Source organism: Salvelinus sp. IW2-2015, linkage group LG6.2 (assembly GCF_002910315.2).
Source record: "Salvelinus sp. IW2-2015 linkage group LG6.2, ASM291031v2, whole genome shotgun sequence".
NCBI lineage: Eukaryota > Metazoa > Chordata > Actinopteri > Salmoniformes > Salmonidae > Salvelinus > Salvelinus sp. IW2-2015.
Genome location: NC_036846.1, coordinates 13,919,819 through 13,931,611, shown reverse-complemented (window position 1 = coordinate 13,931,611; position 11,793 = coordinate 13,919,819). Strand labels below are relative to the sequence as shown.

At 43.8% G+C, this 11,793-nt stretch overlaps 1 protein-coding gene across 1 annotated transcript in view; it reads right to left on the bottom strand.

Annotated features, from left to right (window-relative positions):
- LOC111965852 (BTB/POZ domain-containing protein KCTD8) overlaps window positions 1-11,542 on the bottom strand; it is a 31,282-nt gene extending 19,740 nt beyond the window's left edge. Inside the window, exon 1 of the mRNA XM_023990222.2 lies at window positions 10,475-11,542. Coding sequence (XP_023845990.1) covers window positions 10,475-11,297 — 823 coding nt within the window. The 5' untranslated portion in view covers window positions 11,298-11,542. The remainder of the gene's footprint in view (window positions 1-10,474) is intronic.
- Window positions 11,543-11,793: the final 251 nt, after the last annotated feature.

Below are 11,793 nucleotides of genomic sequence, written 5' to 3'. Positions count from 1 at the left end.
CATGGAAAGGGACATGGTAAGAGTCATGGTAAGGTGCATGGTAAGGGCCATGGTAAGAGTCATGGTAAGAGTCATGGAAAGGGACATGGTAAGAGTCATGGTAAGGTGCATGGAAAGGGACATGGTAAGAGTCATGGTAAGGTGCATGGAAAGGTGCATGGAAAGGTGCATGGTAAGGGGCATGGTAAGGGACATGGTAAGGGACATGGTAAGAGTCATGGTAAGGGGCATGTTAAGGGGAATGGTAAGGTGTTGCAGTCTGGTTCAGGAATAAAGGTTACAAGTCTATAATGCCTGAGTTGGGATGGATGATTCAGTGTTGGAAAAAGCTTTCTTATTGAATGCTTTCAAGTCTGGTAAATGCTCAACTTAATGGTTTGGAAAATATAAAGCTTTTAAAGCGATACTGCGATATTCTGGCAATTAAGCTTTTCTACTTACCAAGACTCAGATGAACTCTTGGATACTATTTGTATGTCTCTGGGTGCAGTATGAAGGAAGGTAGAGGTAGTTACACAAGGCAATGCTGACTAGTGTTAGCGAATGGACGTCTACAGGTACGGTGGGGTAAGCTAGAGGCTAGGTTGCCAGAATCTCGCAGTATCTCTTTAACATGGTTAAATGGAGCTGTTCGACATCATGGTCAATGCTTCCTAGTTTAATTTTACGTTTAGTGTACAAAACATTAAGAACACCTGCTCTTTCCACATAGACCGACCAGGTGAAAGCTATGATCCCTTATTGATGGCACTTGTTAAATCCACTCCAATCAGAGTAGATGAAGGGGAGGAGACAGGTTAAAGAAGGATTTTTAAGCCTTGAGACAATTGAGACATGGATTGTGTATGTGTGCCATTCAAAGGGTGAATGGGCACGACAAAATATTTAAATGCCTTTGAACAGGGTATGGTAGTAGGTGCCCGGCACACTGGTTTGTGTCAAGAACTGCAATGCTGCTGGGTTTTTCACACTCAACAATTTCCAGTGTGTATCACGAGTGGTCCACCACCCAAAGGACATCCAGCCAACTTGACACAACTGTGGAAACATTGGAGTCAACATGGGCCAGCATCCCTGTGGGATGCTTTCAACACCTTGTAGAGTGATTGTCCCAATGAAATGAGGCTGTTCTGAGAGCAAAAGGGGGTGCAACTCAATATTAGGAAGGTGTTCTTAATGTTTTGTATGCTCAGTATATGTCTTAGACAATATTGTCTCTCTTGTCTTTTTAGACTTTTTCTTGCCATTAAATGTCAAGCTGGAAATGGACCAATCGCCACCTTTTCCATAAATGATCTACAGAGCAAGGTTAGAGCTAATACAGTGCATTAGGAAAGTATTCAGACTCCTTGACCTTTTCCACATTTTCTTATGTTACAGCCTTATTTTAAAATGGATTAAATTGTTTTTTCCCTCTCATCAATCAATCAATCAATCATTAATCACACCCCATAATGACGACGTAAAAACAGGGTTTTAGAAATGTTGGCAAAGTATTCAGACCCTTTACTCAGTACTTTGTTGAAGAACCTTTGCCAGCGTTTACAGCCTCAAGTCTTCTTGGGTATAATGCTACAAGCTTGGCACACCTGTATTTGGGGAGTTTTTCCCCATTCTTCTCTGCAGATCCTTTCAAGCTCTGTCAGGTTGGATGGGGAGCGTCGCTCCACAGCTATTTTCAGGTCTCTCCAGAGATGTTAGCTTGGGTTCAAGTCCAGGCTCTGGCTGGAACACTCAAGGATATTCAGAGACTTTTCCCGAAGCCACTTCTGCGTTGTCTTGGCTGTTTACTTAGGGTCGTCGTCCTGTTGGAAGTTGAAGATTCGCCTCAGTCTGAGGTTCTGAGCGCTCTAGAGCAGGTTTTCATCAAGGATCTCTCTGTTATTCGCTCTGTTCATCTTTCCATCGATCCTACCTAGTCTCCTAGTTCCTGCCGCTGAAAAACATTCCCACAGCATGATGCTGCCACCACCATGGTTCACCGTAGGGATGCTGCCAGGTTTCCTCCAGACATGAAGCTTCGCATTCAGGCCAAATAGTTGAATCTTGGTTTCATCAGATCAGAGAATCTTGTTTCTCATTGTCTGAGAGTCTTAACCCTTGTGTTGTCTTAAGGGTAGAAAATTACTTGCCACTATGTTTAACAGCAGAGAAAACCCCCTAAATGATCTTTTATCAACTTGAAATTTGATGACTTTTCCTAGAGTGGCCCCAACATTAGAAAAAGTGAAACATCGCCTTTGTTCATATTTCCATAAAAGCTGTATACCACCAGGGTACAAATATTGTCTTATAGTCATTTTTGACCCAGCAGTTATAAAATAATTTACACACCACAAAAAAAACACAAAAAGAGCACACAGACTACGAGGCTACACACAATGCACACAGCGTGTCACCAAAACGCACAAACACACACACGACACAGCACACACACACACATCACCACAACACAACCAAACCACACACACAACACACACACACACACACACACACAACACACACACACACACAACACACCACACACACACACACACACACACACACAGGCACAATGAGAAATTGAGATTATGTGTGCTACTGATTGAACTCGGACAACTTGAGCTCCTGAAGAGGAAGATCACCATGGTTGGCACAGTTAGAAAGAACAAGCCTGAGCTCCCCCCTGCACTCCTTGCAAAAAGGCGGAGCGAGGTCTTCTTATCAAAGTTTGCCTTCACTCCCACCACCGGTCTAGTTTCTTACCTCCCAAAGAGGAACAAGAATGTGGTCCTCCTGAGCACAGTGCACAAAACAGCTGAGATCAGTGATCGTGAGGACAGGAAGCCAGCCATCATCCTGGACTACAACCACAACAAATGAGGCGTGGACAACCTGGACAAGGTGTTTGGAACTTACAGCTGCAGGAGGATGACTACCCGCTGGCCCCTGTGTCATGACTTCCACCGAAGGTGGCTCCTCTCCCTGTTCGGGTAGCGCTCGGCGGTCGTCGTCACCGTTCTACTAGCTGCCACCGATCCTTTTTTCCTTTCTGTTTGTTTTGTCTTGATTGTTTTCACCTGTTGCTCATTTTGGTTCATTATTTGGTCTATTTAAACTTCTCGTGCTCGCTTGCTGTTGTGTGGGCTTATAATTACTGTCAGTGGTGCTGTTGTTTTTTTCGCCTGTGTATTGTGTTGTATGTTCTTTCCCTGTTTTGGAGACATATGTGTTCTATGGTCATTGCCTGTTTGTTTGGCTAGACCACGCGCAATAAACGCATTTCTTTGGAAGTTTGCTCTCTGCGCGTGACTCTACACCGACCACTCATAGTGACGCCCTGGTCATCTTTCATAACATCATTGATGTGTCCTCATACAATGCCTTCAGGATATGGAACAAGCTCAACCCTACCTGGATGCCTGATAAGCAGAACAAGAGGAGGGCGTTCCTGGGACAGCTGGGAAAGGCACGTGTAACCCCACACATTCAAAGGGAGCGCCTCCCCCACACAGCAGCCTCTGCAGCGCTTGTGAAAGCTGTTCAGGGGGCTGAATCTTGTCCTGATCCACCTGAGGCTGCAGCTGGGGCAGGCAAGAGGAGGAGATTCCAATTCTGCCCCCCAAAGAAGGCCTGTAAAACAAATACTATGTGCTGCACATGTGAGAAATACATCTACAAAGTCCATGCACACACACTTGCATATTGTCCTACATGTGCTAATTAGAGTTGATTGATTCATGTTCTTCATGTTTTTGTTTTGGATCTATTATCTTATTTTATTCTTATTTATTGTTGTTGTTTATACACCTTGTGGGTGGGGGAAATGGTTCAAAAAATGGGAGAAGAATTGTATTTTGTAGTTGAATTCCTCATTGTACAGTTTATAGGAATATATCACTATGTTGCCAAAAAAGTTCAAGACTGTTATTGTTTCCCTTCAATAAAATGCATTCAAAACTACTTTCTGCACATTTCTGCTACTTTCTTAGGCTATACAAGTGCTATCTCTTGCTAAAAAAAATTATGTTTACACCTATGCCGTACCTTTAGCAATAATAATAATAATAATAATTCTACTTCAGTAAAGAAAACAATTATGCCAGGTGTATTGTAATAAAAACGAGTGGTGTCCACTAATTAAATGCAGTATTTCCGCATTGTGAAGAGGGAAAACCCAGATATTCACAAAGTTTGTGATGAATGACAGGTTGTTTCGTTATGCAAAATAGATTTGGGGTTTAAAATTAAATTTAGCTGCTTCATTTTAGGTGTTTAGTGAAGGCTGATCATTTTTTACCCTTAAGACAAGGGGAGTATACAGAATGTTAAGACTACACAAGGGTTAATGTGCCTTTTGGCAAACTCCAAGTGGGCTGTCATGGTCTGTCATGTGCCTTTTACTGAGGAGTGGCTTCCATCTGGCCACTACCATAAAGGCCTGATTGGTGGAGTACTGCAGAGATGGTTGTCCTGCTGGAAGGTTCTCCCATCTCCACAGAGAAACTCTAGAGCTCTGTCAGAGTGACCATCAGGTTCTTGGTCACTTCCCTGACCAAGGCCCTTCTCCTCCGATTGCTCAGTTTGGCCGGGCGGCCAGCTTTAGGAAGAGTCTTCTTCCATTTAAGAATGATAGAGGCCACTGTGTTCTTGGTAACCTTCAATTCTGCACAAATGTTTTGGTACCATTCCCCAGATCTGTGCCTCGACACAATCCTGTTTCGGAGCTCTACGGACAATTCCTTTCGACCTCATGGCTTGGTTGTTGCTCTGACATGCACTGTCAACTGTAGGACCTTTGTGTGCCTTTCAAAATCATGTCCAATCAATTGAATTTACCACAGGTGGACTCCAATCTATAGAAACATCTCAAGGATGATCAATGGAAACAGGATGCACCTGAGCTCAATTTTGAGTGGCATAGAAAAGAGTCTGAATGCTTATGTAAATAAGATACCTCAGGTTTTTTGTTTAATAAATGTGCAAACATTTCAAAAACCTGTTTTTGGGTTGTCATATTATATGTAGATTGATGAGTTTCTTTTTTTATTTAATCAATTTTAGAATAAGGCTGCAACGTAAGAAAATGTGGAAAAAGTCAAGGGGTCTGAATACTTTCCGAATGTACTGTATATCTGTGTTGAATTGGATATTGTAGTATAGAATACATTTGAAGCATAAATACGGTATATTCATAATGTGCAAACAAACAATGTGCCTGCTCAATTTTTTTTACATGGTTAATATAAATATAAATGATTCATTTTTATTATGTTACTGTTGTAATTTAATATACTGTAACATGCCATTATGGTACCTATAGGCTTATCTAGCATTTTCTTGTCGTGAAAAGCGTATCAAATGATCTTTAGAACAACAACAGAATGCAATTAAAACACATGTTGAGGAGTTAGCCGATCTTTAAGCATAATAGCAGCTCAATGCTTATACTGTACTCAACAGGGGGAAATCTGCTTGTTATGGCAGTGATGTTCCAACATCGCACAGGAATAAAAGCTTGATCCCTCATAAATATCAATACAATGCCATGTTGCAGAGATACTAATGAATTATGCAAGACCCCAGCAGGATCACACAGGCGGATCAGCTTCAGCGGAGAGAAGTGAGAAGTGTGTACAACAATGCCAACACGTCCATCGAGAGGAGGAAAAGTTTAGATGAAAATAACCCAATCGAAACAGCCTCCTCAACCTCTGAGCCAGACAGGCATTTGTCAGCGGCTACTGTTGACCTCGAATTCCTCGGATGTCACCGCAGCACTTCTGCTTCGTCACCCCATCCATTACCCCCCTGCATATTCACACCCTCTAGCACTTTCAAAAGTGTTAAACAGTACCATGTGACTTCACAGGGAGTGGGGTAAGATGCATTGATATGTCAGATATGTCGCCCCCCACCAATGGAGTGTTCTCACATACTCTACATCTGTTATGTTGGCATCTGTGCTTCCTTCAAAATAAAACACCTCCCATGGAAGATTTTTAGACGATGCCTCTGAGCCCTCTCTGCCATATCTTGGAATGATAGGCTTATGAAAAGTAGCTCTATCTTTTTTATTGAATGTTAACACCGGTTTGGACTCTATTTCAAGAATTTTACTCCATAAAAAAAATCTAACTGTGTTTTCTGTTGTAGATGTCATTGATCTTGTACTGACTCCATTGCTTAAAAAGGAAACCAAATAATATCTTGGTGGTGTATTAATAAAACTGAAATATATTCTGTGCTTGTTCATCTCGTCTTAGAATGAACAGACAAAATCAAGCCTCCCCTCTCTCCTGTCAAAGCCTTCACGTCCAAAGGGACTCAGCCCCGAACTCTTCGTTACCAGCAGGGACATGTGACCGGGAGAGTGAAAAAGGGTGACAAGTCAGGGAGCAAAATGTCTGGAACTGTATACGGTCTGGAATTGTCTGGAATTGTATACTGTATATATGTCTGGAATTGTATACTGTATACGGTCAATATATAGACTGGCCATTTCGTCTTCGTTAACACATGTGCAGGCATAGAAACACACATGATGCAGACTCAAAGACACATACACACAAACACAAAACACAACGCACACACACCCCCTCTTTGTCATGATTTATTTGTGTTGATTAGACTGTTCCAATCTGTTTAGATTTGCCTGACCTTTTGCACTTCCTTGGTTGTTGTCCCCCCCCCCCCCCCATTTCATTCCCTATTCCCCAGACATACCTCACACCTCACAAACCCAGACACACCTCACACCCTCACCCCCAGACACACTATACCAAAACCCCATCTACAGTTGACTTTTCCACATTTTGTTATGTTAGTCTTATTCTAAAATGTATTAAATTGTTTTTTTCCCCCCCTCATCAATCTACACACAATACCCATAATGACAAAGCAAAAATGTTTTTTATACATTTTTGCAAATGTATTAAAAATTGAAAACAAAAATACCTTATTTACATACAGTGGCTTGCAAAAGTTTTCACCCCCTTGTCATTTTTCTATTTTGTTGCCTTACAACCTGGAATTAAAATAGATTTTTGGGGGGTTTGTATCATTTGATTTACACAACATGCCTACCACTTTGAAGATGCAAAATATTTTATATTGTGAAACAAACAAGAAATAAGACAAAAAAAGTACAATTACAACAATTACAGCTACAAATCTCTTGGGGTATGTCTCTATAAGCTTGGCACATCTAGCCACTGGGACTTTTGCCCATTCTTCAAGGCAAAACTGCTCCAGCTCCTTCAAGTTGGATGGTTTCTGCTGGTGTACAGTAATCTTTAAGTCATACCACAGATTCTCAATTGGATTGAGGTCTGGGCTTTGACGAGGCCATTCCAAGACATTTAAATGTTTCCCCTTAAACCACTCGAGTGTTGTTTTAACAGTATGCTTAGGGTCATTGTCCTGCTGGAAGGTGAACCTCTGTCCCAGTCTCAAATCTCTGGAAGACTGAAACATGTTTCCCTCAAGAATTTCCCTGTATTTAGAGCCATCCATCATTCCTTCAAATCTGACCAGTTTCCCAGTCCCTGCCGATGAAACACATCCCCACAGCATGATGCTGCCACCACCATGCTTCACTGTGGGGATGGTATTCTCAGGGTCATGAGAGGTGTTGGGTTTACACCAGACATAGCGTTTTCCTTGATGGCCAAAAAGCTCAATTTTAGTCTCATCTGACCTTTGTACCTTCTTCCATATGGTTGGGTAGTCTCCCACATGCCTTTTGGCGAACACCAAACATGTTTGCTTATTTTTTTTCTTTAAGCAATGGCTTTTTTTCTGGCCACTCTTCCGTAAAGCCCAGCTCTGTGGAGTGTACAGCTTAAAGTGGTCCTGTGGACAGATACTCCAATGTCCGCTGTGGAGCTTTGTAGCTCCTTCAGGGTTATCTTTGGTCTCTTTGTTGCCTCTCTGATTAATGCCCTTCTTGCCTGGTCCGTGAGTTTTGGTGGGCAGCCCTCTCTTGGCAGGTTTGTTGTGGTGCCATATTCTTTCCATTTTTTGGGATTTAATGGTGTTCCGTGGGATGTTCAAAGTTTCGTATATGTTTTGTAACCCAACACTGATTTGTACTTCTTCACAACTTTGTCCCTGACCTATTTGGAGAGCTCCTTGGTCTTCATGGTGTTGCTTGCTTGGTGGTGCCTCTTGCTTAGTGGTGTTGCAGACTCTGGGGCCCTTAAGAACAGATGTATATATACTGAGATCATGTGACAGATGTGACACTTAAATAAAGCCCACCTGTGTGCAATCTAACTAATTATGTGACTTCTGAAGGTAATTGGTTGCACCAGATCTTATTTAGGGGCTTCATTGCAAAGGGGGTGAATACATATACACGCACCACTTTTCCATTTATTTTTATCAAGTACTTTTTTTTCATTTCCCTTCACCAACTTGAACTATTTTGTTTATGTCCATTACATGAAATCCAAATAAAAATCTATTTAAATTACAGGTTGCAATGCAACAAAATAAGAAAAACTCCAAGGGGGATGAATACTTTTGTAAGGCACTGTAACTATTCAGACCCTTTGCTATGAGATTCAAAATTGAGCTCAGGTGCATCCTGTTTCCATTGATCATTCTTGAGATGTTTCTACAACTTGATTGGAGTCCACCTGTGGTAAATTCAATTGATTGGACATGATTTGGAAAGGCACACACCTGTCTATATAAGGTCCCACAGTTGACAGTGTATGTCAGAGCAAAAAAAAAACAAGCCATGAGGTCGAAGGAATTGTCCGTAGAGCTCTGAGACAGGATTGTGTCAAGGCACAGATCTTGGGAAGGGTACCAAAACATTTCTGCAGCATTGAAGGTCCCCAAGAACACACTGGCCTCCATAATTCTTAAATGGAAAAGTTTGGAACAACCAAGACTCTTCAAAGAGATGGCCGCAGTCAGGGAGGTGACCATGAACCCGATGGTCACTCTGACAGAGCTCCAGAGTTCCTCTGTGGAGATGGGAGAACCTTCCAGAAGGACAACCATCTCTGCAGCACTCCACCAATCAGGCCTTTATGGTTGAGTGGCCAGACGAAAGCCACTCCTCAGTAAAAGGCACATGACAGCTTGCTTGAAGTTTGCCAAAAGGCACCTAAAGGACTCTCAGATCATGAGAAACAAGATTCTCTGGTCTAATGAAACCAAGATTGAACTCTTTGGCCTGAATGCCAAGCGTCATGTCTGGAGGAAACCTGGCACCATCCCTACAGTGAAGCATGGTGGTGGTGGCAGCATCATACTGTGGGGATGTTTTTCAGTGGCAGGGAGTGAGAAACTAGTCAGGATCAAGGGAAAGATGAACGGAGCAAAGTACGGAGAGATCCTTGATGAAAACCTCCTCCAGAGCTCGCAGCACCTCAGACTGGGGCAAATATTAACTTTCCAACAGGACAATTACCCTAAGCACACAGCCAAGACAACGCAGGAGTGGCTTCGGGACAAGTCTCTGAATGTCATTGAGTGGCCCAGCCAGAACCCGGACTTGAACCCGATCGAACATTCCTGGAGAGACCTGAAAGTATCTATGCAGCCACGCTCCCCATCCAACCTGACATAGCTTGAGGGGATCTGCAGAGAAGAATGGGAGAATCTCCCCAAATACAGGTGTGCCAAGCTTGTAACGTCATACCCAAGAACTCGAGGCTGTCAAACTGCTGCCAAAGGCGCTTCAAAAAAGTACTGATTATAGGGTCTGAATACTTATGTAAATGTCATATTTCAGTTTAAAATGTTGAATAGATTTGCAGAAATTTCTTAAAACCTTTTTTTCTTTGTCATGGGGTATTGTGTGTAGATTGATGAGGGAAAAAAAATAACTATTTAATCCATTTCAGAATAAGGTTGTAACGTACCAAATTGTGGAAAAAGTCAAGGGGTCTGAATACTTTCCAAATGCACTATCTACAGCCCTCAAGAAATGTTTGGTCTTTCAATCATTCTTCTTACAATGAAACTGTATGTTACTCTCACACACCTTTCCCTTTAATCTATTCTCTCTTTTACCTACCTGCTGTGATTTGGAAAACATTTCCAACTGATGAGAGAACCAGGGAGGGTGGGGCAGTCCCACATTCTTTACGTAATTTATGAGCTTTATTGAAGAGGTAGAACAGTGTTTGAAAGACGGGGAAGGGTGAGTCAAAGGGCAGTGGGCCCGGATTCAAACCCATGCTGACTCTAGCATCCATGTTTGCCGGGGTCAGCGGCCGTCATTACTGGACCACACAGGAAGGGTATTCTCAAGGAAAGTGAAGAAGCTGGTAATGGGATTACTTTGAACCACAGAGAGAGAAGGCTATTATTTACCTTCAATAGCATATACAATCCAAGTCAGAAAAGGTAGGCAATTCGTTTAATCTTTCCAAATGTAAAGATAAATGTTACACAATACTTCTAAAACCTGAGAAAACATGTTGGACCCACCTATCCAATATGTATGTTAGTGAATGGGTGAGAAGTCACTTACTGAAGAAGATGTACTCCGTATAGCTGCTCCAGATTTTGTCGTCCCTGTACTGGTTGACAAAAGCGGCTGTTCCCGTGGAGTTACACGCCACCATTGTAAAGCCCACCTCAGAAAGCCGGTCAAATGCCTGCTCCAGGTAGGTGAACTTGAGGTAAAACCGCGAAGTGTACTTCTCCGGCGGCCTGTCGGGGTCCCGGCTCTCGTTCAGTGTTTCCCCAAACACCTCTTTTGCCAGGGCGATGCGTCCGCACACCATGATCCGTGCCACACGTCGGAACTTGGCGTCGGCTTGGTTGTCTCGCACTGTAGTGTAGGAGCCCCTGTAGCCGATGGTGATGAACCCTGACCTCTTGTCTGAGGAAGTCGAGGTTCGACCTGTGGGGTACTCGCTGCTTTGCGAGCTCTCCTCGATGTCGCTGTGGCAGCCCTCATCGTTCATGGAGCCCTGCTTGGAACCTACGCGGGGCCCCAGGAGGCGCAGCAGCTCGCCCAGCTGGAAGTGCTCAGCCTCCCGCTGCAGACGCTCGCGCTCGGGAAAGTGGTCGGGCAGCACCAGCTGGCGGTCTCGCAGGAAGTCCAGCACGTAGCGGAACAGGAAGCCATCGCGGTCAATGAAGAATCGACCTCTGCTGTCCCTCGGCAGCTCCCGCGGTGGGCACCGGGCGAACATGGCGTGCAGGGTGGTGTCGGGCACACTGACCAGGGTAGAGCGCTTGGTGACGTACACCTGGCCACCCACATTTAGCTCCACCACCTCTGGGGTTGGGGGCGGGGCCGGGGCGGACACCTCGCTGATGGGCAGAATGGTTTCCTTCATGGCCATGGTCCCGTAGTTTCACCAGGTTATAGAGAGAAATCAAACACCTCCCCTTCCAAACTCATTAAGGTATAGATCCTCTCAAACAAGCTCAGTGAAGAGCAAGAGAAGAAAAAGGTCCCAATAGAATCAACAGCGGTCACCAAGGAGTTCACAGCATAGCCGGTGCTGAAGTTTGAAAGAGACAGAGGACTACATCCCTGCTGTTAGAATTAGCTGAGGAGGAAGAGAGAGAGAGAGAGAGAGAGAGAGAGAGAAGAGGAGAAGAGAGAGAGAGAGAGAAGAGAGAGAGAGAGAGAGAAGAGAGCAGACAGACAGGACAGACAGACAGACACAGAGAGGGAGATAAAGAAAGAAAAGATGGAGACAGAGTATCCGTTCCCCCAGCCACTGTCACCTCACTAATGGAGAGAGCAAATGCCAGGAGAGAGCGATAGAGGAGAAAAAAATCCCTCTGAGCGACTCCCAGCATCATTTGTCCAGAGTCGGGGGAAACCATGAT